This window comes from Pinus tabuliformis, chromosome 3_1, assembly GCF_031772625.1.
Source record: "Pinus tabuliformis cultivar Carrire ecotype Pingquan chromosome 3_1, CPIR1, whole genome shotgun sequence".
Taxonomy (NCBI): Eukaryota; Viridiplantae; Streptophyta; class Pinopsida; order Pinales; family Pinaceae; genus Pinus; species Pinus tabuliformis.
The window spans coordinates 714,565,945-714,592,788 of record NC_142301.1 but is presented as its reverse complement, the minus strand read 5'-3'; the positions used below and the strand labels follow the sequence as shown (position 1 = coordinate 714,592,788).

The window sequence follows — 26,844 nt, the reverse complement described above, 5'->3', positions numbered from 1 at the left end:
AACCAACATTGGCATTTACATTAATTAATGAGATAGATTATATTTATTGAACGATGGTTACTTATTAACTTTATCAGATATGTTCATAGTGGATTAGTCCAAATTATATTAAATAATAACCATACCTATATCTTTTAAAAATCCTTTCAATCCACATCACATCATGGAGGATTCCACCATCCAAGAAAGGAATATCCAAACAGTTGATATGAACATTACCAATTATGGCTTTCCTTAGTTCGATGAAGAGTTCATGGAAATCGAAGAATCCAAATGGTCCTAAATTTGTTGAAGTTGAAAGGAGAACACTAAATTAGAAGATGGCAAAAAATATCACAAAGTTTTATGTTCTAGATTTTCATTAGGGGAATCTAATAAAAAGTAATATAGATAAATATATAGAATAGAAACATGGTTAAATATATAGAGTTGGATGCATAAGTGTTGTACACTCGTCGTTTCCAAAATAATAATATATGAATAATGATCAATGTATAAATTTTAACCATTTATACATAATGGTGATGAAGAAATGAAGAAAACATTTGTACATAATGGTGATGAAGAAAAATATGTAGGATTAGATAAAACAAAGATATATAGAATTGAATGCATACGTGTTGTATCTATCTGTTACACTCGTCGTTTCCAAAATAATAATATATGAATAATTATCAATGTATAAATTTTAACCATTTATACATAATGGTGATGAAGAAAACATTTATACATATGGTGATGAAGAAAAACATGTAAGATTTGATAAAAACAACTCTTTGTTTTAAGTAAATGTAAACCATTTTCTATAAATAAACCAAGACAAATAATCTAGTAATTTAAAAGACACACAAAATACTCATGAATAAGGAAAATTTGGCTATATAATTTCCTCCAATAGAATTCTCAATATATCTCCTAGCTAAATGATATTTCCAAAAGGTTCTTGAGGAGTAAACATATATAAAATAAAAATAAAAATACATTACATAGTATGTTATAAGGCTTCCTCAGAAGTAAATATACATAAAATAAAAATAAAAAATACATTACATAATATGTTATTGGAGCCTTAATGTTCTAAAAACATCAAATGAAAGATTACAATCAAATGTGTAAACCATAATAAAGGGTTAGCTTTAAGACATGTTAGTTTTCACGAAAGAGAATACTAGAACCTTTATGTCATTATAAGCTCCACGAAATAGAGATAATGCATGACACATCAAAAAATATCTTAAATGGATTATATCTTAAATGTTATGTATATGTTTAACAAAAACTTTAAAATCATATATTATATTTATTCAATATTTTATTTTTAATATTGAGAGTTCAGATTCATGGAATAGTAAATAAACAAATTTCTATTAAAAATAAGAAACAATATAAAATAATTAAAAATCAAAGAGAAAACAAACCAACGTTAATAAGAAAATTGAAATATCGGAGAGAAATAGAGAGCTGGAAATGGTGAAGGCAGTGGTGTCTTAAAATAATAAAGGAATAAGGATGTGATGATGTTAACATTGTTATCTCATTTTAAAGAGAACTAAACAATTATTATGAATATACATAAGTTAGTAATGAATATAAATATATAAAAAAAAAATATTGATGTAAGATATGAAAGATAGGTCATAAAAGTGAGGAAATAAAGTAATTTTTACTAAAACATGATTAAGTAGGAAAAAGACGTACTGAATGTTGTTGTGAGGTTGGGGTGGGTATGGATATTTCTCTATGCCCATATGTGTATGAGAGAGAATACCTGCACTTACATGTATTTTAATGTTGCCATGTTGAAGGGTTAAAGATCACATTAAGAAACATTGTAATAGTGTGAAACCATCAAACATTCAAAATTGCTAATGCACACTTATCACAAGATATTTCCTCTTTTGTACTTATGACAAAAATAATTACTCCTACATATTTTATGTCGTTTTTCCATAAGATCAAAAGAATTTAAAAATGACCTATTATAATAGTGAAAATGAATGACTTAAAAGAGGGAATATTTACCTTCCATGTTGAGGTTAAAAGACAACAAGCGATGCAGGGGCATAGACACCACCCCATATCAAGTTTGATTTTCTGAAGCTTCCAAAAGGGTGATGTGGCATGCTGTGAAAGAGGACACAATTTCCTCTGGTTTATGTCATTTTTAATTGTCTAAACGCCTCTAGAAGTTGAGTTGGCAAAGGATGAGATTCCTCATTAGGGTTTGTTTTCCTTGTTCATAGGTTACCAACAAAATTTCGGAGGTTGGGGCGAGTAACATTGTGAAAATCAAGCAAGAGGTCGGCAGGCCCTATGAGACAGTAGTCTGAAACTAAGTTGTTTCTTTTAATTCAAGTATTCAGGTGGCTTTATGTTTGTGTGAGTTCTTTCTTTTATGTGACCTATCTAATATCTGTCATGTGCATGAACCAGGGGCATTGTTTGTAATCACAAGTGACATAGTCAATACTGCGGGTAAGAAGTGCAAAAGACAATATCGTAGGAACCTACGCCATGTGAAGTTGAAGCCTCTGGAGTGAAGGGTGCGAAGAATTCTGGATGTGGTGAACCACATTAAAGAGGGGGAAAACTAGGAGGAGACCATATTGGTAGGGCCAGTCGGGACATAGCATAAGTCACAAATCGAAAAAGGGTCGACCAAATTGATCTCCAACTCAAATAGGATCTAGCTTGCTTGGTGAGGCCTTAAAGTAGTCGGGGCCAATCAAGGAGAAAGAAAGCGGGGAACAAGCAAAGCATCGAACCTTGACCTTAGGTGGGACCCGCGAGCTCAAATCAGGGAAATTTACATAGAGCAAGTTGGAATGACGATCACACTAAAGTAAAAGTGCATCGAGAAGAAATATGGAGCAACCGTGAAAGGGAAAAGGACAAAGCACTAGAGTTTTGGGATTTGAATGGAGGATGAGCTCAGTATTTCATAAGTAAGGTAAGAAAAACCAGGTTTAGTGGGCTAATAACCCATGAGCTTCCAGAGTTGAACCATCTAGGGATCAAATTTGACAAACCCCCAGTTCCGTTTTCATCAAGTGGTATCAAAACAAGGAAAGAATTCCTGCAGGAGGAAGGAGAACAAATTCATTCTATGATTAGGTAGAATTTTTTGTGGCAATTCCAGAGCTGCAGTTGTGGATAAATTTTTTAAGGGAGGTGATTAATGTGCAAAGCTGCGGTTGTGGATAAAATTGTTAAGGGAGGTGAGTAATGTGAAATATCTAGAGGAGTAGAGGAAGCTCAAGAGGTTCCAGAGTAGGTGAACATGTGATGTCAGAAGACTGAGCTAAAGGGGAGAGGTTGGTGAGGTTTTAGTGAGGCTTGGTTGCAACTCACTAGATGATACAGGTGGTGAAAAAAGATCAACATGGAGAAGAAAATATGCAATAATGAAAACACATGAAAATTTGTTAGCATGGGAGTATGATGCAGGGGCATAGATACCACCCCAAATCAAATCCTATTTTTTTAAGCTTCCAGAAGGGTGGTGTTGCATGCTTTGAATGAGCACATAATTTCCTCTTGTTTATGTAATTGTTAATTGTTTAAAAGCCTTTAGAAGACAAGTTAAAGGTGAACGAGATTCCTCGTTAGGTTTTTTTTCTTTGTTTATAGGTTGCCTCCAAAATGTCGGAGGCAGAAACTAGTACCATTGTGAATATCAGGCTGGGAGGTCATCAGGCCTTGCGAGGTCATAATGTGTAACTAAGTTGTTTCTTTTAATCCAAGTATTCAGTGTGGATTTATGTTCATGTGAGTGATTTATTTTATGTCACCCTATTGAATGTCTATTATGTGCATGAATTTCAAGGGCTATTTATAATCACAAGTGGTCTTCATTCGTTGTTGAGGGAAAGAAGTGAAAAATTTAGTATCACATGAACCTATGCCATGCAATTTCAAATCCTCTAGAGTGAAGGGTTTGAAGAAGTATGCATGCGAAGAACCATGTTAAATAAGGGAACAATTTGGAGGAGACCACATTGGTTTGGCTAGTTAAGCCACAAAAGAAGTCGTACATCGAAAAAGGGTCAACCAACTTGATCCCCGACTCAAGTGGGATCCAGTCGACTTGGTCTGGCCTCGAAGTAGTTAAGGTCAGCCATGGAGAATGAAGAAAGGACTAATCGAATCCCTGACCCCTGACCTCATGTGGCACCGTTGAGCTTGGACTAGCGAAATGTGGATAGAGAGAGTTGGAACATCGATCATTCTAAATCACGAGTGCATCGAGAAGAAATATGGACTATCTGATAAATGGTATTGGAAGAAGCATTGGAGTTTGGGGATCTGAATGGAGGGTGAGCTCATTGCTACAAAATTAAGGGGAGAAAATCTAGGTTTAGTGGTCCCATAGCCCACAAGCTTTTGGATTTGAACCATCTAAGGACCAAATTTGACAGATCCCCTATTTGATTTTCATCCAGAAGATTGGAAATGATAGAAATACTAATAATTAGAAGGAAACCATCCCAAAGGAGGATGAGAATGAGAATGAGAATGAGAGGGAAGAACCGTAGCTCTATGGAGACCAATATTAACTAGGAAGAATAAAAAGAGGAAACAATGGGTGATGAATCATAAACATACTTGCTTTGTATTAGTTATTACGGTAGTCCAATGAAATTTCTTTCTTCATTTTATCTTCGAATCCCATAATTATGATTTTGACTTAGCTTCCCTCAAACATCAAACATATTTCACATGTAAAGAAAATTTATATAAATAACATTGTAAATTTAGTTTTAGTGGAACCTACTATTAACATATACATAAATCTTAAGAGAAACCACATCAATGACCATAATAGGTTTACTATTAAAATTCCCTTTACATAATATTAATATATCTATACAATCAATGTTTTTAGTGAAACTAATTCATACACATGGTAATATGAAGACTTCTTCAATCAATATTGTTGCATGTGTTATTATTGTTCACATTCCTTCCAATTATATAATTATACATTCAAATATAGAATTCAACTATTAATATTAGAATTCATGAAATAACATAACATATACATTACAATAATTCATATCGAGATAAAACATAGTCTTGCCTAAAGTAGATGTCCAATATTTTGATGATTGATTGATTCACTTCTAGATTGTAGGGACTACCTATAAAATTCCATGCCCAACTCAAGCTACGATACCACAATCTTATTGGTCTCAACATCACTCTTTAAGTTAACTAAAGTTCCGAAGAATTCAAACCACCCATATGTATATTGTCCATGAGGGCTTCACTAAGGGAGCAATACCATACCACGTGTGTCCATATTGGGGGATATATATTGAGGAAAAAAATGACATAATATATTAAGCATATAATAGGCGGTAAAGAGTTTTTCATGTTGTGTATAAAAAATGGAGCTCAGAGTTAATGAAAAAACATAAAGGGGTATAAAAGGTGTTAATGAAAAATGGATACCTACAATATCTACTCAAAGTAAGGGTTTTCTAAAGTGGGAAGGTGTATTGGGTTCGTATTGGTAGGGGGTTAAATAAATTGTTTTTAAGAGGTGTTTTCCAATATATAGTCAAATTAAGGATATTGTTTAGTATGCCACACACACACACATGCTTTGTCAAAGGTTCATAGAGTGAAACCCCCGTAATACCGTCAAATCCCTCTAGAAGCCTTCTTCATAAATTTCACCCTTTACACATTCATCTTAGAGTTATTGCTGTTGAAAATGGTATATGATGATGAAGTGTTGTAATGAGGATATATACCCATAATTCTTAGATATCTCTTGGGACCTAAGAAACAATGGGGTATTCTCTTAATGTGGATTAGGATCTATTATAGCCTATCCCCACGTCATTTGTTTGATTTGTTGATGACACACTGATTTTTCATGGTTGAATTCATTATGCTACTAATGATTAGTACTTCATACTTTACATATATTCAACTTATTCAATGTCTTATATGTTATTAGAATGCTATGTGAATAGTTAGCCTGTGAAGCTTAAGCATAATCTCTATGTTATTCCTAATGAAATATTTCCACATTGCATACAATAATAATTTGAAAAATATAAAGGTAATGGTATGTGATATGTTATACATCTCTATTTATCATATATGCTAGCTAAAGTTTACTTTTATCTGTTGTAGTTGCATGTCAACAAAAAAAACTAGGCCTTGAATCTTTTTCTTACGTAAGTATGATACAAGAAGGTTGTCAATAGAGAAAATCATTCCAAAACATTCCCGTAAGAGTTTCTTTATAAATAAGTTTTACTATCCATATTTTATATTAGTTTTTAGATACACAAAGTCATGAATTTTTGAAAAATAAATTCTAAAGAAAATATTGATGTAATAGTACATCAATGTAACAATGATTTGGGACAATGAATCATAACAATCCTTTATATGAAGGAATACTTTTATTTCCAGTTTAGTTTCCTATTTTATCACTTTCTTTGGTTCACCTCATACCATGCATTCTATAGAGGGCTTCTTTAGTGTTAATGTTGGCAAGTAATATGCACATCATTCTCTTTGCATGTAATTGTGGTCATAATTTTAGATTAATTTTACTTGATTTTGGTAGGTGGAGTGTATAATTAAATAGATATCCTTAAATTTGTGTTTTTATGTTTGCTAAGAAAGGGCCATGGTTCAACACTTAATTTGTGTTCATTATAGTCTATTTGTTGGCTAAGGTAGTACTATTTTTGGGTATTATTTTTTGGATTAAAGGGCATAGATTAGAGAACAAAGTTATCCAAGGATAGAGCTAATCCATTGATCCAAGTGGATATTGATGGCCACCCACCTCTTCCACTGACTCAATGGTTCTCTAACTTCTTGGTAGGTTTTCTATTGTTTTCTAGGTCCCAAACTTGCAGGTTCTTTTTCAGGCCCTAAAAAATGGTTATTAAGAAATTGAGGGGAAGATATTTCCATGGCATGTGCTAAACCTAGCCAAACGTTGTAGTCCTCAAATAGTTCTTTTGAAATAGTTACTTTGTGCCCCAAACAAACGTTGGATGAAAAAGTGACACCCCCGTCAAGTTGACGTACCTTGTGAAATGTTTCTTGAAATATGTTAACCTAACTTATTGATAGTTGAAGAATATGCATTGGTGCGAGAGCTGATGGAGTTCATAAGTGTGATAATAATGTTCAAGTGCACAATCACTTTTCACACTTTTCTTTTCCTCGTATTTTAAGCCTTGTCTACATGGTTTCTCTCTGTTATAGCCTTAAGAAATTGAGACTAAATAATACCATACAATAGAGTTCCAATTCATATATATATATATATATATATATAAAGAAATACTAAGTGTAACTATGAAAAATGATTGGGGAAAATTGGGGATGGAGATATAAGATTTTGACCAAAATAAAAATCCATCCTTCAAATTCCTACCTTTATGAGAAGCCTCCACTAAAAGTACATAAGAGAGTAGTTTCATAAAATTCACCGCTAATTATTGTTTTCTTTAACAAAACTATTTTTTATAATTATTTAATGAATACACATTATTTTTTGTTATATTTAAAAATTCTTTGAGTATATATATTGATGATGAAGAAGAAGAGCATCCATTAAGATTGAATATGGAAGTTACCTGAGCTTAAAAAGGTAAGATATTATTCAAAATGGTTTAGAATTGTATTTCTATGCTATAAAAACATTAAGAGAGGCATTCCAAGATCATCATAGTTTTGTTAAGTTAAGAGGCCGAGAAGGTTGGTAGTGTGACAAAATTTGTGAAATTCAAACCTAATTTGAGAATAAGCTAGACAATCTAAAAGAAAGCGATTTTCCTTTTCAACACTCTTATAGTCACATCGGTGTAGACTCTTTCATCTCAGGGTGTTTTGGGAATTGACCAATTCCCAATTTCATTATTGTTAACATTGGAGAGTAGACCTTATTACACACACAATTATGTTGAGAACTTTGTATTGAATAAGTATAATGACACGAATATACAAAGAATAAATTTTGTCTCAAGATAGGAAAATTATCATGGACAGGCAATATAATGGTTGAGGAAATATATCAACCACACACCAATCTATGATTCTAACTAATCATAGAGAAGCTTTGAAAATAACTATATCTAACTGCCTTTTAGAAACTATGAATAAAATTCTTCTTGTTGAGATTAAATCTACCTAACTATGATTCATAATCATAAAAATTAAATATGATCATACAAACATAAGACAAGTAGGATTTTTATACTCCAACAATCCCCCTTAATGACTACTTGTCTTAATATTAATCCATGGATTTCTTCAACTTCCTCTTCTTCGCAACAAATATTTTACTATCATGTGAAGAAATTCCTAATCAACAAATTCTACCTCTATTCCAAACTAGTAGTTTCACTTCATACCTCAATCATACAAACATCATCAAATTGTTGACATTCATATAAAAGGACAATTATCTACCAGAAAGAATGGGTACCTAACCGCTACAACCTTGATCTACTAGAATATTCCTTTATGTACATGGTTCATTCAACTTACATGGTTCATTCCCCCTAAATGTAAAATTTTACCTCCCAAAGTCTAAAACCAACAAGATGGTGCACTCATAAAGCATCTATCCAACACATTGCCCACTCCTCTAAGAATTAAAGAAATCTATAACATAGGCTACTAAATGAAACTAGAAAAGATATCCAAGTCCACATGGAACACATGATAAAATGATATGCATGCCTCTCCAATCCTTACATCTATATTCCCTTTACATGATACATAGATATAGGTACATACAACACACTCCATCTCATGGAGATACCAAGTACAAATTTAAACATTTTTATGGACCACTACATCAACTTAAACATGACATATAGACTTTATTAAAAATGTGTATATCACATGACAATATGCTCATGATTCTATTATTATTTAACACACCACACAATTTTACCTTTGTTTGTCCACCATCATCCAATCTTTGTTGCTACCACAAAAAATATCCTTTGCTACCATAATGCTACACTAGGAGCTTTCTCTTTCTTCTCTTGGACCAAGCTCCAAAGAACTCTTTGTTGTATCTAGGAGCTCTTTGTCCTCCCTATTGCAAACTTGTCATTCCACTCCAAATATTTTCCCTGCAATTAACACTTGGTTTCTCAAGCGAGAATAATGCAACTCGCTTCCACCTCAAAGAAGTGTCCATGCTCCTTTATCCACTTGAAAAAATGCCATCATGTATCAGCTAGAAACCAATTGTACCTCTGATACCTCAAATTGACTAAGAAGCTATTATACTTTAGGACCTAACATTAAGCTGACTATGAAATATGAATAACTGATCATCCTATGGACCTACTTCCATCTATCGAGACACATGGTTTCCATTTGTTGTATTCATCTTTTATCTAGGAAAGTACTTTGGATACAGGATGTATCCATCTTAGTCTTACATTTTATATGCGCATGTAAAAGTGACTTCAACTGCAACTTGGAAAAATAATTTGTGGAGAAAAATATGTAGCTAGAGCTCATTTTTGGCTAATTACGCATACTCGGGAAGGATGTTTACATGAAAAAAATCATTGCAATGATATTACATACATTAAGGAAGAGTTAGTAACACATAATAGGAATATCGTCTTCCTTCTCCTTCTCTGTCTTCACCTTTGTCATCATTGTTTGCATCTTTATTTTGAAATTTCTATACTCCATAGGGAATCTATCAGAGTAGTCAATTCTAACAACTACCCACATATTGAGTTGACTTGGCTCTAATAACATGTTAAGATTAGAGAGTAGACCTTATTAGACACACACTTATGTTGAATGCTATGTATTGAACAAATGTAATGATATAAGTACAAATACAATAAACTCTGTCTCAAGATATGGAAACTATCTTGGATACAAAATCTAACAATCTGAACCACTCACCAATCTGGATGATAACTAATTGGAAAAAATATCTCAAACTAACTAAATCTAACTACGTCTTAGAAACTAGGACCACACTCCTCATAGAGACCAACTTTACCTAATTATGGCCAATAATTCTAGTAATTAAATATGATCATACACACATAAGAGTAGGAATTATATACTCAACCAACTATGGAGCTCATAAGAATTTGCTCATATTTTAGCAATGTTTATTTTGTTTATACTAATCAAGATAGATACCTTTTATTTTCAATATTTCCGAATACTCACTTCCTTATAACGTCTTAGTTTCGTTTTTCCTTCTAAATTTTTATTACTCAACAATTCTTGCTTAAATTTTAATGTAATAATACTTTTAATATTATTATTATATACAATAATATATTCCTTTATCTCTCAATAATCTACACATCCTTAGATTATCCTTACCAAAAATCGATAATTTTGAATAGAGTTAAATTTAATTTTAAAAACAACTTATCTTTTGTATGGTTTAATTTATTGTTATACATAATATACTTAATCCTGTATTCAGTAGAGAAAATACTTAATTAATAAATATTAACAGTTTATCCAAAACATAATACATATCTCTTTTTACTAATTATCCAGTGAATAAAAATTTCCTTTATTATATTAATGATACCTTTTACTTCTTTCTGAACATAATCCATGTCCATAAAACTAAGGTGCTGATAGGGTTCGGTTATTTCAGAGTGGTCGTTTTCTTTTCTCCACCCATTCATGCAAAGTAAGAAAATAAATTTAATTAAACGAATTTAAAACCGATTACCTTGGCTGTCATGCAACATGTAAAATATTATCGAAACCATATTCATTTCATTCTCAATGAGATGTGACATTTATTTATGAATGCTATAATGATTAAAATACAAAGAGTGTGGTAATGAGAGCCAAACACAAATAGAACAACACTAAGTCTTTCGAAGCCTTTTCGTTACATCTTCTGGAATCCAAATCACATCGTTTCATTTTTGGATGTGAGTCCTTTATTCATCGTCATGTCATTAATGAAAGTGTTTAAATTCAGGAAAGACGATCCTCCGGGGAGCACGGCCTTTGTTGCGCACTCCTTGAGTCTGAGAACGTTGTCTCTCATCTTCTCTCCTTCCGCTGTTTTCATCATTCTCCTCACAACATCCTCAATCTCTTCTTTCATCACTACCTTTTGGTCATCCATATCCACATCTTCAAAATCCAAGCCGATCTTCCACACCTCCTTCGCGAATCTGCAGTTGAGAAACTGATCGCCAAAATATGGGAATCCCACTACGGGAACTCCCATGCTCATACTCTCCAACATAGAATTCCATCCACTGTGCGTGAGGAACAATCCCACTGAAGCATGGGCAAGGACTTTCCGCTGTGGCGCCCACTTCACAAAGTGTGCCCGATCCTTTGTTCGTGCTTCAAAGCCGTCAGGTAAAACCGCAGCTTGGCCATCTGCGATATCCAACCGGAGAACCCACAAGAAAGGTTGTCCGCTCCTCTCTAACCCTAGTGCCAGCTGCTCCAGCTGTTCCTTTGATTTCACAGCGATGCTGCCAAAGGAAACGTATATAACTGATCGCGGCTGTTGCATATCTAGCCATGTTAGGCAGCTGTCCTCCTCCTCCCACAGGCTGCTGGAGAAATCCCTCCCTTCTAAAAAATGGGGAAGAAAGAGAGGTCCTATTGCCAGAGCAGGGCAGCCATTCAAAGGGACTGCTGTTACTGCGTCCCTTCCTTCCAGCTCCTCAAATGTGTTCACTAGTACGTAGTCCCCTTTACTTTGCTTCTGCGATTCGTACAGAAAAGCATTGAAAATAATGTCTGATGAATCCTGAATGCGATAGAATGTTATCAGGTCGGTTAGCTTCAATGGCGGGATATTGCCGGGAAGACAAGTAATGAGTTTTTCTGGATTGTTCGCTTCGCTCACTGCATAAGTTACAAACGCCACTTTTTATGTTTCAGAGCCATCAAAAATCATTGAAATAAAAAATTCAGAATCCATAGGAACAAAGCAAGAAAGAAAAATATGGAAGACCATCGTTTAGCATTACAGACAGCTTTTTTGAATGATTATTCGTTCATCGGTATGTTTCTAAGGCTCATTGAAAGCTCTCCAGGGTCTATGTCCGTTAGCAAAGAAATTTGCTTCACGAGAGGTATATTAAAACAGAGTCGTCTCTAAACGTATGTATATTTGGAGTTTCAGAAAAGGGTAAAAAGAAACATGTCGACAATGAGAACCTATATAACTTATTTATGAAAACCTTAGTTTTAAAATGTTTATTTTGATTTAAGCACAGAAGAAGGGGAATAAATGAAAGTTAGGGAAGTTTTTTTTTAATATAATTAAACATATCCAAATTATTTCATTTTGCGTTTTATTTTTATTATTTTATTATTTTAAAACAAATTCTTATTATAAATATTTTAATGGCGAGTAAAATTATAAAAACATTAAGAGTTAGGAGGTATTTTTCATTGAATAGTCCTCCATCTGATTTTCAATTTTCAAACTTGAAAGAGTTATAGTTTTTATCAATGAAAACATAAGTTTATCTTAATTTTACATTCTTGTGTTTAAGGGTTAAAATTATGCAATTTAAAATATCACAATAAAGATATTATTTTGTTTTCGAGATTTATGAGATCTAGTTACAACTATATGCCCATTAACCAAGTCACTTATAATACATTAACAAGAAATATTGGTTAGAAAAAACAAGAAAAACAATTAGAGCCTTGAGAACTATTGTAGCAACCATGTTAGAGAATAAGATAATGTTGTAAAAACATTTTAAGGAGTCCTATTTGTGAAAACATCAACCTTATTCAACCTCAAATCTGAAAGATTAAAGGGTAAAATTATGTATTTCCTAATATTAAAATGAAGAATCTATTATATTTTTGAGATTTATGAGATCTTGTTGCAATTACATATCCATTTAACTCAAATTGTAATGATTAAAAAGTAGAATGTATAATTCATTTAACTCAAATCGTAATGATTAAAGGGTAAAATTATACATTTTGGATGAAAAGTCTATTATATTTTTTAGATTTATAGGATTTAGTAGCAATTATATTCCTTAAACATGAATCAAGTCACTTCCAAAACATGGATGCTGGTTATAAAAACTAATGGAAAGAAAACAACAAAGATAATCCATGCCTAACATATTTTCCTAGAATTATAGCAATGATAGGGAACAAGATGATATTGTCGTAATCAAAGAAGAAAAATAATATACTAAAGCAAAGAAAGGAATCCTTTATTTGGGTGTAACAACATAAGTTTGAATTATATCGTGTGCATGGTGAGATTTTTTGTTGGTTATTATTCTATTTTTTTTATAGTGAATTTTTTCTATAAACATTCCATTGGTCATAATATATCATAATAATAAAGTTATATAGCATAAGGAATTAGTAGGTATTTTCAGGGAAATGTCATCAATTTAGTTGTATGTAATACATTAAAACATCATAACAAGTTTTATTGTTTATAGTAAAAGTAGTTGGATGAGTTTTAAAAAGTAAAAATCTCGAAAAAAAAATTATGACCAACAACAATACTAACAATTTTCTTATTTTTAATCAAATCTCTATATTTTAAGAGTAATATTACACATCAGTATTAAAATAAAAATGCTATCTATTTTCAAAATTTATGTGATCTAGTTATAACCACATCCTAATTGACGAGCCATTTACAATATATGAATGTAGTTATGAAAAATTAAGTAAAAAAGAACAACAAAAATAAGTATCGGCACTCTTTTATATCTAACAAACCATGCATAAATTGATTTACCTAAAAATATAGGAATAAGCATGTCAAAGGATGCCGAGATATTCTATAAAGTGTATAAAGTCATTGCTACTATCATAAATTTCATATTGAATGTCATCGTTATAGAAAATATGGACACAATAATTCTAAATGTTTGAAATAGATATTTCTAATCAATAAGCATAAAGTTAATTTTGTAAGATAAAATAAACGCATTGATAATAGGTTTTCTCTTTTTTTTAATGCAGCTAAAGATTCTTAGTTTATAGATGGTGGTAACTGAAACCATACGACAAGAAATAAGATGATATTATCCAAAGATGAATTGATAACGTCATTAGTAAACACTGAAATAATAGAGTGGTATAAGTAAACATTGAAACACTAGAGTGGTACATGTGATGGTTAAAGGAACCATCTCATCAAAACAAAGAAACGTGAGAAGAAGTTTATTTCTGATATTTATTATGTGCTTAGTTTGAAATAAAATTTGTTAAATGTTGGTTAATAATTGAAAAAGAATATGTTATTATTTTAAAGGATTATTTTTTTTAAATTAATATAGTAGACATGATATTATTTTAAAGGTGTTGATGAGTTACAAATTGATATTTCACTTTTAAGTGAAATTCTTCATGTTTGGAAAGTTGTTCCTGATGATGTGCCTTGGTCGTGGCATATAAGAAATTTCTATTTAATTTTTTTATAAAAAATATTTGGTAATTAAATTATTTTATAAAAAATATATGGTAATTATTAAATATGTGAATATTGTATTTTAAGAAAAAAATGACTTTTATTATTATGTAGAGTTAAATCACATTTTTTATTAGTATTTTGTTATCATTATTAATGATTTTAGTATAAGAAAATGTGTGTATATACTAAAACTAAAATAAAATAAAAATCTATTTTTTCAATATGTTTCAGGTTGTTGTAGAAAATATAATTTTTTTTAAAGGTGTCACATTCAAATTGGAGAGGAGAACATACTTTGAATAAACTCCATATTATTACAAAGATAATGGAGAAAAGAAGCAATTAACTAGAAGCTATATCCCTCTACAAAGAAAAGGGTGTCAAATTGCAAAAATGGACCAATAGATGAATTAGTATGACCATAATTAAGGTTAAAGATCTTCCAAACTATTTACCAGATTCTTCTTAAAAATTGATCTAGTAAGTGTCTATCTCTTGAAATGCAAACTTTTTTTAAATGTAAAATTGGAAAAAATTCCCTTGAAACAATTTTATCCCTCTACACTGGCTATATATATATATATATATATATATATAGATATATGGATTACATGAATATTTGATTTGTTGAATACATAAATATTTTATTTACAAACCATATTATTCATATTAAAATAATTTTTATTATTAATATATGTTTAAATACATATCAATATTATTTTATATATCTACATTGACTTTTTTTAATTATTAATAATATTTCTAAATACCACATATTTATTTTAATTAAAAATTAAATAAATTTTATATTTCCTTTTTATTACGAAGTAATTTTTTTTTTAATTATTTAATTGTTTTTGTATTCAAATAATCTCACACCTAATTCTAATTAGCTAAAAATTATGGTGTGGAAGGTGAATCATCAAAGAAGAGTCCAAAAAACTTTGGAAAAAGAATTCAACTATAAGTAACACAATGTATTTATGTGTAACATCTTTGAAAATAATAAAGAATTCACGCTTCTTTCATATTTGGTTGCGACACCTTGAACTTGGAGGTAGTACAAGCTCGACAAATTGATTTCTTCAAATTGGTTCTGTAGTGGTTGGGATCCTATTGCAGTATGGAAGAGTCTTGTTGTTGCTATCCTCGTGTATTGAATTTCTCAATCCACGTTCTATGGCCAGATCCAATCTGCAATAATGCTACACCCTTCCATTCTTCTCAGATCAATGATCTAAAACATAAAATGGACTTAGAATGGGCATCACTGCTTTGGCCCAGATGCAATAATGTGCAGTTCTGGAAACGAGAATGAAAAAACACGAAATTTCCTTAGAGTCTATTCCTAACCAGCACCCTTATTTCGCTATCGCTCTCCAACTGAAATAAAGCGTCGATGTTACGGGTGCGTTGGATAAGAAAAATATTTGTCCAGATGGGGAGAAATACATGTTGAATAATATCTTCCAAGTATTGAAAAATGTTACAAACAGACATGTTGTAGCTATTGAATGTAATGAAAAGAACGAGTTGTATCAGATTTATCTATGTGTCAACATGAATGCTTTTGATTTGTCAACTGCAATTTATCCATCGCTGCCTTTTATCTATGTATTATGACGATATGCATGATCTGTGCACCCATGAGTTTGCGCATGTTGAATGATATCTTCCAAGCATTGAAAAATGTTTTAAACAGACATGTTGCAGCTATTGAATGTAATGAAAAGAACGAGTTGTATCAGATTTATCTATGTGTGGACATGAATGATTTTGATTTGTCAAGTGAAATGTACCCATCGCTGCCTTTTATCTATGTATTATGACGATATGCATGATCTGTGCACCCGTGAGTTTGAGTTTGAGTGTGTACGCGTCATCTTGCACCCATGAATTTGAGTTTTTTGGCTTTGTGCATCCTTCAATTTTAGAAGCACAGTACTTGTGGGCCATTCAAATTAAAATAATGGTAACTTGCAAATGTTGTTATTTTTTTAAGTTTATCAGTGAAATTGCATTGTAAATGAGTGCATTTTAGGTAGAAACCAATACTTTTTTATTTTCCTACATGGAAGATCATGGTTTTTTTTATCTTCATCCATGTGAATACTAACATATTCATCCTCTCACATTGTATGAGATAAGAGGGGATTGATAGTGAGCCTTTTAGTTTTGAAGTCCTATCAATTAATCATTTACAAGCTAGCGTGAGTAACAATGATATCATCTTCTCACCTAGCATTTGATTGTATGAGATAAGAGGGGATTGATAGTGAGACTTCTAGTTTTGAAGTCCTATCAATTAATCATGTACAAGCGAGTGTGAGCAACAATGATATCATCTTCTCACCTTGTATTTGATAGGGGGAATTGATGATTAGCTACCATTTTTGAAGAGCTTAAGCCACAACCGGAGCAACAATGAAACCAAAGCCTAAACCCTGAACCAAATTGAAAGTTAAGAGAGTGATTCAATTTATAGTCATCTCTAAACTGTCGGTATCAGGAGCACATTCACTCGAGAAGTCTTCAACTTCTAGCTAGATTTCGAACTATTCCAAGAACTGCACTAACCATTTGAGAGTTGGTGGTCAATTGTCTCCCTTTTTCAAGGACTAGGGAACACTTCCTCTAGCAAAAGTATTCAACTTCTAGCTAGATTTGGAATTGTTGTAGGAGCTGCATCAGACATTCTAGGTTGATATCTCAATGGTCCCCCTTTTCACAACATTATGTAGTGCTTCCTCTAGCAGAAGACTTCAACTTCTATCCATATTTGGAATTGTTTCAGGGACTGTACTAAGTGTTCCAGTGTTGGTGGTTAGCCTTAAACAACCACTCGTTGAGACCTCAAGTTCTCCCACCTTATACCATCATTTCAGAGAGCACAACCAACGAATAGTTGTCATGCATTTTTTTGCATTTTTGTATTGCAACTCTCTTCTTGGACTCATATACACCCCTTCAGATTAAGGGGGGAATTTTGGACACCTAATCCATTAAAGGTTATGGTGTGGAAGGTGAATCATCAAAAGGAGTCCATGAGACTTTGGAAGATGAATCCAAGAGTCACACAATGTATTTATATGTAACATCTTTGAGAATAATAAAAAAATCATGCTTATCTTTCATATCTGATTACACATTCCAAACATGGTTAACACTAAAATACTATTCCTTTTTCTTACTCTATATATACATATTTTAAAAGTTGGTATTGAAATAATTTATTTAAGTCATATATTAAAATATTTTTTGAAATTAAAAATATAAAAATTATACATCTTCATATGGTCAAAATTGAAAATAGTATATTTCCTTTACTTTTAATTACTTTATCACTTTTTTTAGTGTAAAAAATTACTTTATCTTTTTTGAAGTTGATATAAAATTGTGTTACTTTACATAGACATTGAAATATTTTATTTATGGATGAAATTGAGAGTGAAATATTTTTACCACATATTTAGATAGGGTTATAATATCAACAATGGAGCAAGCACAGTGAGGGTGGGATTATTCATGTTTTATAATACTTTTAATTAAAACTAACTAAATATGTATGTTTATTTTTATTTTTTAATCATAGCCGACATTAAATTTTATTTATTTAGAGAATACTTTTATTTTATTTTAAAGTGGAAATATGTACTTGAGATTGAGCATGGACGAAATCACAGATCTCCCTCGTACTAGACTGTAGAATGTGCCTCTCGGCACAATCAAAATAGACTATAGCTATTTCTATTTAGTTGTTGAATATATGTTATATAAAAAATCTAAAGTGTATGAGATAATTGTTATATAAATAATACATTAACCCCAAATACTACATTTTAAACTTGGTTTTCATTGTAACTCTAAACTAAGAGGAAAGAAAATTGTGGTAAGGTGTGTAGCTACATTTTTTACTCTTATGTTTCTAAGGAGTAGGAACAAAAGCTTGATGTTAAAAGTGAGAAGTATTTTCTTTTGGTTACACTTCTAAGGTGAAATGTTAGAATTGAATAATATTGTAACATAGTAAGTGATATCTAATCATAATATAAAGTTTTATGTAAAGGGGAAGTGTTGGTGGAAAGAAGATGTAATGAAAGAAAAACTAGTTATTATATATGTAGATTCATTAAAGGATGGCATCACTCCTTTACCCACAAACTCTTAAACAAGCAAGTTATAATGGTAATCAGGTTTGAAGATCAAGAATATTTCATCAATTTCAAATGTAATTCAAACGTCAAGAAACTAACAATAAATGACATTGTTAATATTTTCTAATTTCTTAGGTTCAAGTTGAACAAAGTTTTAATGAAAATGAAGTGAATATCATAGTATGGTGTGAAATAATGAATATAGAAATGAATCATGGGCATTGGTTGATCTCTCTCTACCGAAGGATTTCAAAGTAATACCAAAATGAAGCATCATGCGAATGGATCTTAGAAAGGTTTAAGACAACATCCGTAGAAAAAGGTTACTCACAACAACTAATATAGATTACATAAATCATTTTCTCCTCCAATAGCACTAGACACTAAATGAATTGTTTTAGCATCCATATTCTAGATTGAGTTACTTTTTCATTTATATGCCTAATGAACTCTTTCGAATGGTGTCTTGGATGAGCAGGTGTTTCTGGAGTATCCCTAAGGTTATGAAATTGTAGGTCAAAACACACATTTTATAAAAAGATGAAGGTTGCATATGGTTCTAAAAAATATCCAAGGGGTTTATATGGGATAATGGATGACTAACTTCTTAAAAATCACTTCTATGTGAAGTCCATGCATAAGAATCCATTATTGATTTCATGCTTACATGCACATGACTTAATTTATATTGGAAATAGTAACTTGTTGACAAATGAGTTTAGAGTTACAATGAAAACCAAGTTTAAAATGTAGTATTTGGGGTTAATGTATCACTTACTTGGCACAAAGGTCATTCACTTAAATTATAGTATTATTATTTCATAATGAACATAGACAATGATTTCACTTTATAAATTTAAAATGATGAAGTGTAAGGGAATTAGTATACTTGTGAACCTTGATCAATAACATAATGATGATGGAAACAACTTATTCTATATTGTATAAGAGGTTGACAGGTAATCTTCTACACCTCTTTGACCTAATATAATGTTCACTTGTGATTGCAATTCTTGTTCAAGATTAAAGTCATGGCTTTCTTTTTTTTGTAACTTGCACATAATAATCAACTAACAACATAACAATAATTATGCCAATAAAAGCCATTACTTTGCAAATACCATATTACTAAGAATTATGTCTTTGGTGAAACTCCTTTACATGTTGATATCCCAACTAAAATAGAAATTATCAATGTGATCACATTGATCTATTGTATTAGTTCTATGTGTATTAAGTTCTAATTGTACTTTTCTAAAGGAATTACTTTATGTATACAATATATTTTAAGGCAACAACAAAAAATAAAAATATAGATGAGAATGCAGGAATACAACATTTAGCATGGCCAACTATATACCTACAGGTAATAGAAAACCCCTTGTCCAAAATAGATTAAAAAAACTATTTTCAGAGCTCTCTGCAAATCACTCTATCATAACAATACCATTTCTATTACAATGCAACTTTTAATCTAAACTTTTCTCTTCAAATATGTAAACCAACATTTCTACCTTTGTTTAGAATTGGAAAATATTTTGTAGATTTGGACTCATGGTACCAATTCACTTATTTATGATTGGAAAAAAATAGCATAGTTGGTGATATCATTTACTCAAACAAGTGCAAGGGACAACACAACTTCAATCAATAAACCAAACTCTGTCATGTCAAATAAAGCTCCAATATCATTAAACTCTATTTATTAATGTATGAATGAGTTGGTCATTATTCAATATAACACTATTTGAACATTATTAGCATATGAAACGAAGTGTAAAACCCTCAACATAACCATGCTTATAGTCCAAATTATACAACCATGCTTATAATCCAAGTTATTCAATGTTGTAGTGAATGCTTTATTAAGACATCCATTAAAGAAATGTTTTAATAATTCAACCACTAGGTTGGTAGCATAATTATGAATCCTCCACTAAAGACAAACAACAAACTCCAATACTCACATGATAGTATAGGAAGAGTGATCCCATGGAGGAATTGACCTACTTTAGCATTATAAGTGTATGTCCCCAAAATGCTTAGAGAATGATTGTATGGTTTGTTGAGTGGTTTCTATTAGTATGTCCTCAAAATGCTTAAAAAGAGCTTATATGGATGCTTGGGTGGTTTTTATTGATTGTTAAGTAATGCATGGTCTCTTATTAGTGTATAAAAAGTAACTGAAACTTCACAAAACAAGAAGATGATATGTGATAGCCATGAGAAGCAATAATGACATTTATCTCTTCTTAAATAGTGGATTAATAAAAAATAAAAAATAAATAACAATAATTCATATATAATATTTTCTCATTATCATTTTTAATTCTCACTATTAAAACACTCAAAATAAAATTAACATTTCACATACAAGAATTATTACACAACTATATAAAACTTCATATGAAAAATATCATACTTATTCTAAAAACACAACTTAAAAAATAACTTCTAAATGATTCTTAAATTTTATTTGGACAATTATTAATTATATTATAGAACTATTGTAATTATATTGTAGCTCATGTTTTATATGCAATAATTAACTAAAACATATAATTATGTGTGGAATAAGTGAAATTACCCCATATATATAAAGAGCAACCTTGCCCTCTCATATTTTTCATTTGTTTCAATTTTCATTGTATATTTTTACTTGGTTCTTTATTTTCATTATACAGAGTAGTTTTTATTATTGCATTTTTATAGTTAATTTTTGCTATAAACCCTTATGAAATTTTTTATAAAGCATCGAGGGAATTTTCCCCTTGGGATTCCCTAGATGTGATCAACTTCAATGTAAGTGTTGACTTGCCTTTAAAATCTTTCTGGACATTTGGATTTTAATCCTAAGCCTTTGATTAGTTGGATAATTTTTTATGATTTTTGATAAAGAATTTTGAAGAGATAATTATTTGTTTAGAAAATAATAAAAAATTTAGTGTGATTTCGATAAAATTTTAATATTTTTTTGGAAATTGAAGTTATAGTTATCAGTTATAGGTGTCTAAGTTTTAAAGTTTTGGTTATACAAAGATTCTTGTTAGTATTGAATTTATTTTCACCCTAACAAATTTTTTTTAAACTAACAGACAAGTAAAACACCCAAAAACAACACAAATATCTAAAGGCACTTTAATTGTATTTTCAAAAAAAATAAAAATATAAAATGAAGCATCCAATGGAGATCATAAATTATCAAAATTGTTACGGCTTTTTTGGGAAGGAAATAGAAATATCCAGTGAAACAAGTATAGAGATAGCTGAATATCCATTCCGAGACTAATTGCAATTAGTTAAAAGTTATCAATCACTTGTGACAAAACTTGATATCACTGTGTATTTATCAGAAAATTATGAATTCAGTAATTTTCTTTGGCGATAAAGTAATTGTGAATGAGAATTGGGTTCTGATAACATAAAATGTTACTGCAATCGTAAAATCGTGGCACGTACCAAATATGTCTCGTTTGGAATGGAAGATAGTGGCGTGCCACTTCCCGTTGGGCCCTGGATGGCGTGGAATGGCGGAATTCACGAAGCTCGTCTGACCCACCTTGTCGAGCCTCCCTTATCCACTGCCTCATTTCCAGTTGGGCCCGGATGGCGTGGAATGGCGGGATTCACCAAGCTCGTCTGACCCACCTTGTCCGGCCTCCCTTATCCGTCGCGGCTAGCCACTGCCTCTTCAGAGAATTACAGCAGGGAAAAACGATGGGAAAGGCGAAAGATGGTTCAATTTTTATTCTCAGGTAAAGTACATCTATTCTGTTAGATCTGAGTGGCAGTTCAATGGAACGTTCAGTGTTCCAAATTTAGATTTGTTTAGGAGTGTTGAAGGAGTTTATATACATATCTCTAAATATTATAGTGATAGTGATTGGAATTGATGATAGTGATTGGAATTGATGTAGTGTCATGACATAAGATTAGTGAGTTACGGATTCTTCAAATATTAATAATTTTTTTATTTTTTTTACATTTAATAAAAAATATTTAAATTATTTAGTTTAATATGTGTTTTATGATCGATTTTATATTATTATATAACTTATTTAATAAAAATTTAATAAATAGTTTGTTAGTTTCAGTTTAATAAAAAATAACTTATTATTAATAATCATATAATTTTAAAATAATAAAAATGGTTTGGATCTGTTTTTAAGAAATTGTGCAAATATTTATTTTATTTGTTTTAAGAAATTGTGCAATTATTTATTTTATTTTTTTATAAAGGAAAAAAAATATTAAAAATATTTCCCTTTGTAATTTTATAATAAAATAAATTTATAAATAAATAAATAAAATTGATAAATCAAATGGGATAGAGATGGTATTTTTAATCTATAGTTTTTGCTATAATATTTTTGATATAACTTATTTTTTCATGGTATTTTTTTTAATATAATTTATTTAAAAGTTAATAATTAAATCAGGCTAGATCTATCTTAACTCCACATTTATCAAAGACTGATTAAAAAATTAAAAGCCAAAATGAAAATAAATTCATGTTAATTCCAAATCTACTAAAAACCAATAAAAATTTCAAAACAAATCTTAAATTCAGATAAATCTAAACTAATAATAATAAAAAATTCATAACGAAACTGAAATGGAAAATAGAGTTTTCCAATAAAACTGTTATTAATTGAATGAAACTATCGAAATGAAAGAGATCTGAAAATGAAGAGATCTGATATAGGAGTGAAGAAAAATACCATTTACTGGAATATATCCCTCTGACATAAGCAAGTTGGCGTAGCATTGAGAAATCGAGATAGCAGCGCACACTGGCCAGAAGATAACCCTGGGCACTTTGATACTGGTTGCAACATGCTCCGTGCAAGACATGGTCGGGTCTGTGATGATAAACGTGATGGGTGGAAATGATGGTGAGTTCTCTTCAGCGCTTCTAAGGAGGTCCTCCAAAGCGGGGCCTAACTTTTGCAGGGCAACAAATAACTCGCCCATGTTGGATGTGCGACCATGGTCGGGCGGTAAACCGTCAGGCATACACAGAACTCGAACCCTACTTCGTCGCTGTTCCGACTCCGGATCATCCCCGCAGACAATAGATTTAGCGTTTCTCGAAGCTTCCACCGTGCGTTTCTGTATCCACTCGGTATTAACGAAAGTGATAAAAAATCCCCGAATTGCCAGCAGTTGGGCCAAATTCATGAGAGCATTAACATGACCCTGCGCAGGAAATGGCACAATCACTGCATGAGGGGCATGTTGCTCGTTTTCATTCATCATATTCAAATTAATATCGGCAGAGTTTCTCCTTTTGTTTTCTCTTCCTCTGTAACACTTTACTCCTCTGAACTTGGGCTGCGAAGTATGCACCTACCACAAGGAGGTTTAAATTTATAGCGCTTACCTAAGCTTCCATCATCACATCACTTACCTAAGTCATCACATGAAGATTGATTTGTATGGATTAAATTGCTTGAATTTTGAAGCATTTAAATACAATGAATCTACTAGAGTCGTGCCTAACTGCAGGGTTATGGGGATCCTCGTGGCTTTCCACTTTTTATATTTTGTCGCCATCTGTAAAACTTTATTCATAATATGGGTGGGAAGGTTATGGGATCCTACTCAACTTCCACTTGTTATTTGTCGTCATCTCCTAAACTTTCAATAATGCGGTGAAAAGTTTTGTATTATTCGGAAGGAGATCTCATGCTCCGGATTCGAGCCAGCAATTTTTCAAATAAAGAAAAAATCGTCCGTACGTCGTTAAAAACAAAATTTCCTTATATGGGTTGCATTTGAAGGTTAATTACAACTCGATAGATATCAATATATTTATTTTATAGTAAATATTACATGGTTAATATTTAAAAGAAAATATTAAAATTATTAATTTGTTTATGGATGTAGAACATACATTAATATAATGACGGGTTGTTATGTTAAGTCACTTCATGATGTAAAGGTCACTCATTTAAAACTCTGTGGGAAAAATCCTAATTACGCTAAGGGTTGGTGTAGCACAAGCCGAGTTTGATCCCTAGGTGATTTCGATGGTTTAGATGCTGCTAGGTCGTAGAATATTCAAGCCATAGGTTAAGTGTGCTAATCATCTCAAGACTCACATACCTAACAAACAAAACAAAACTAAATTATAACTTTATTATTATTATTTGTGGAATGAAATTTATTCTATGACTTTAAAAATGAGAGATTACATTAGAGCTTATCATAGTCCATATCGGTCTCTCGCAGGGGAGACTGGACCATAGCCAAAATTGTACCCTTCGAAGGGACATAAGAGACAAACATATATTTACATAAGTAAACTCAAACAAGGTTATGTAGAATATTGACATACCTAGGTAGATACCTCATCAGATATAAAAAGAAAACCATAAAGTCCATCCCATCATATACGCAATGAAGTAGTTAAGAGTCAAATCTTGCAACTGGTATAGGGGCTATTGGGTGAACTTTGGGTCTAGTTATTGTTGGAGGGATAGTGAGGTGTTGTTCAATCCTTGTCATCCTTTGATCTATCATTTCCAATCTGCAATCATAGTGTTTCATTTCTCCATGTATATGGTCCAATGATTATAGAAAGTCCCTCCTAAACTCTTGACTGTCTAGTAGCGTGTGTCCCAAAATGAACTTCATTTGCCAGTATAGCATTACCATCTCGAGATACTGAATAAATTTTCCATGTGTATGTCATGTGTCAGGAATTCATCCTTTCCACTCCACCAACACCTTGGAATCTTAGAGGGAAGTTCATTGAGAGGAGGATTTCCCCTCACGCATGAACAATTCTTCCTACACATTCATAGGGATCCGGTCTTCGTATATTGCAGCAAATCCCACTACTACGTTATGTAAATGAGAGTTCCCTATGTAGGCACACTTCTCATAGTAGGCTACCCATATTCTCACTCGACCTCTCTCCCTCGACATTATGAATACAACCTCTAGCCTTTGGATTTTATAATATGTGTTGTTCTATGCATACAAATATTTTCTCCTCCACTTCCACCTACCCTTCTAGTGGCTAAACCTTGCTTGAGACATGGCTCATAACTTCACTAGTGGGGCATCTTGTTCAATATAACAACCATCGACTGACTCAACTTCCCAAATATGGCCTTTTCCAGCATTCAAACCCCAATTAACTTTAAATTCCTTTAGACACTAGTTATGCCCTCCTCAATCCTAACATCTACCCAGGGTAAGAACATAGAGCTCTCGCCTTGTCCACCAAGAACTAAAAAGGAAAGGACCGAGGCTTCTTTCAACACATGTCAAAGGATGGTGTTTAAAACACCAAACACAACCGTGAGAGTCTCATGGAAATGCACTATGTATCTCGTTTAACAGATGTACAAACCAGACCTGCATCTACCAAATCTCATCATGTATGTACTCACCAGATAGATCACACTCAAATCTAAGACTAGTTTCAGAAAAAAGAGCTACAACAAAACAATTACATATACGGACCACAAAGCATAAATATCTTGCCCAAAGAAAATAAGACTAAATTTCCTTCATTCTCCAAACCCATCCCCACTCATAGATTAAAAGAGGAGATACAATTATAAGGAAATTACCAACCTTCCCCGAAAATTCTACGAGGAGAGAGCAGGTTTCTCGGGTTGATTTGAGGGGAAATGACCAGTAAATAAACACAACACAAAGATGCTAAATTCAATAATAGTAATTACCAATTCTAGGTGGTGTTTATTCCAGGTATATTTCGTTGGAGATTTCCAATCCTGCCTCCTCTCCAGGCATAGCTGTTTCCCTCTTTATGTTGGCATTGATGTCAACATGGATCTACATTGGCATATCTTAGTTTTTATTTTTTGACGAAAGTTTTGAAGTTAGGCAACAGACTATTAACCATAGCACTTGCAACACATACTGCATGTTTGCAATCCACGTCCACAACTCAGATTGTATATTTGTGATACGTGTATGTGCTCCTATGAAGTATTTTTGGTCTAATCACTCAATCATGTGCAGTGATGACCAAGGGTAAGTCTAATGGTCAGTTGGCTAGTTGTTTTTCATGGTTTTTGTGTTGGTTTTGAATTCTATGGAGTTACCCATGGTAACTCTTTGTTGACCCTATGGGCTTTCAAATACCATTGAACTTCTCGATTGTAAATGGTCATTGTATTTTGGGTCAGCCTTAAGTTTGTCTAAGGCTTAAATCCTATAAATAGAAATGCCAAATTTGCCTATTATCATCACTCATGGACGCAACTCATGACTATG

General features: G+C 31.8%; 1 protein-coding gene across 1 annotated transcript; it reads right to left on the bottom strand.

Moving 5' to 3' along the window:
* Positions 1-10,785: 10,785 nt before the first annotated feature.
* Positions 10,786-24,034, bottom strand: LOC149189247 (UDP-glycosyltransferase 85A8-like). The gene is made up of 2 exons (XM_089411775.1): positions 23,310-24,034; positions 10,786-11,871 (listed from the first exon to the last, which is right to left on the bottom strand). The coding sequence occupies exons 1-2, from the start codon at positions 23,845-23,847 to the stop codon at positions 10,910-10,912; spliced, it is 1,500 nt and encodes a 499-aa protein (XP_089267901.1). The 5' UTR covers positions 23,848-24,034; the 3' UTR covers positions 10,786-10,909.
* Positions 24,035-26,844: the final 2,810 nt, after the last annotated feature.

Bases quoted from the DNA above. Each gene is read 5' to 3' on its own strand.
- LOC149189247 (XM_089411775.1), bottom strand. From the start codon at position 23,847: ATGATGAATGAAAACGAGCAACATGCCCCTCATGCAGTGATTGTGCCA. The intron at 11,872-23,309 runs GTATTTTTCTTC...TAACTTATGCAG, and splicing joins GGGATATATTCCAGTAAATG to TGAGCGAAGCGAACAATCCA.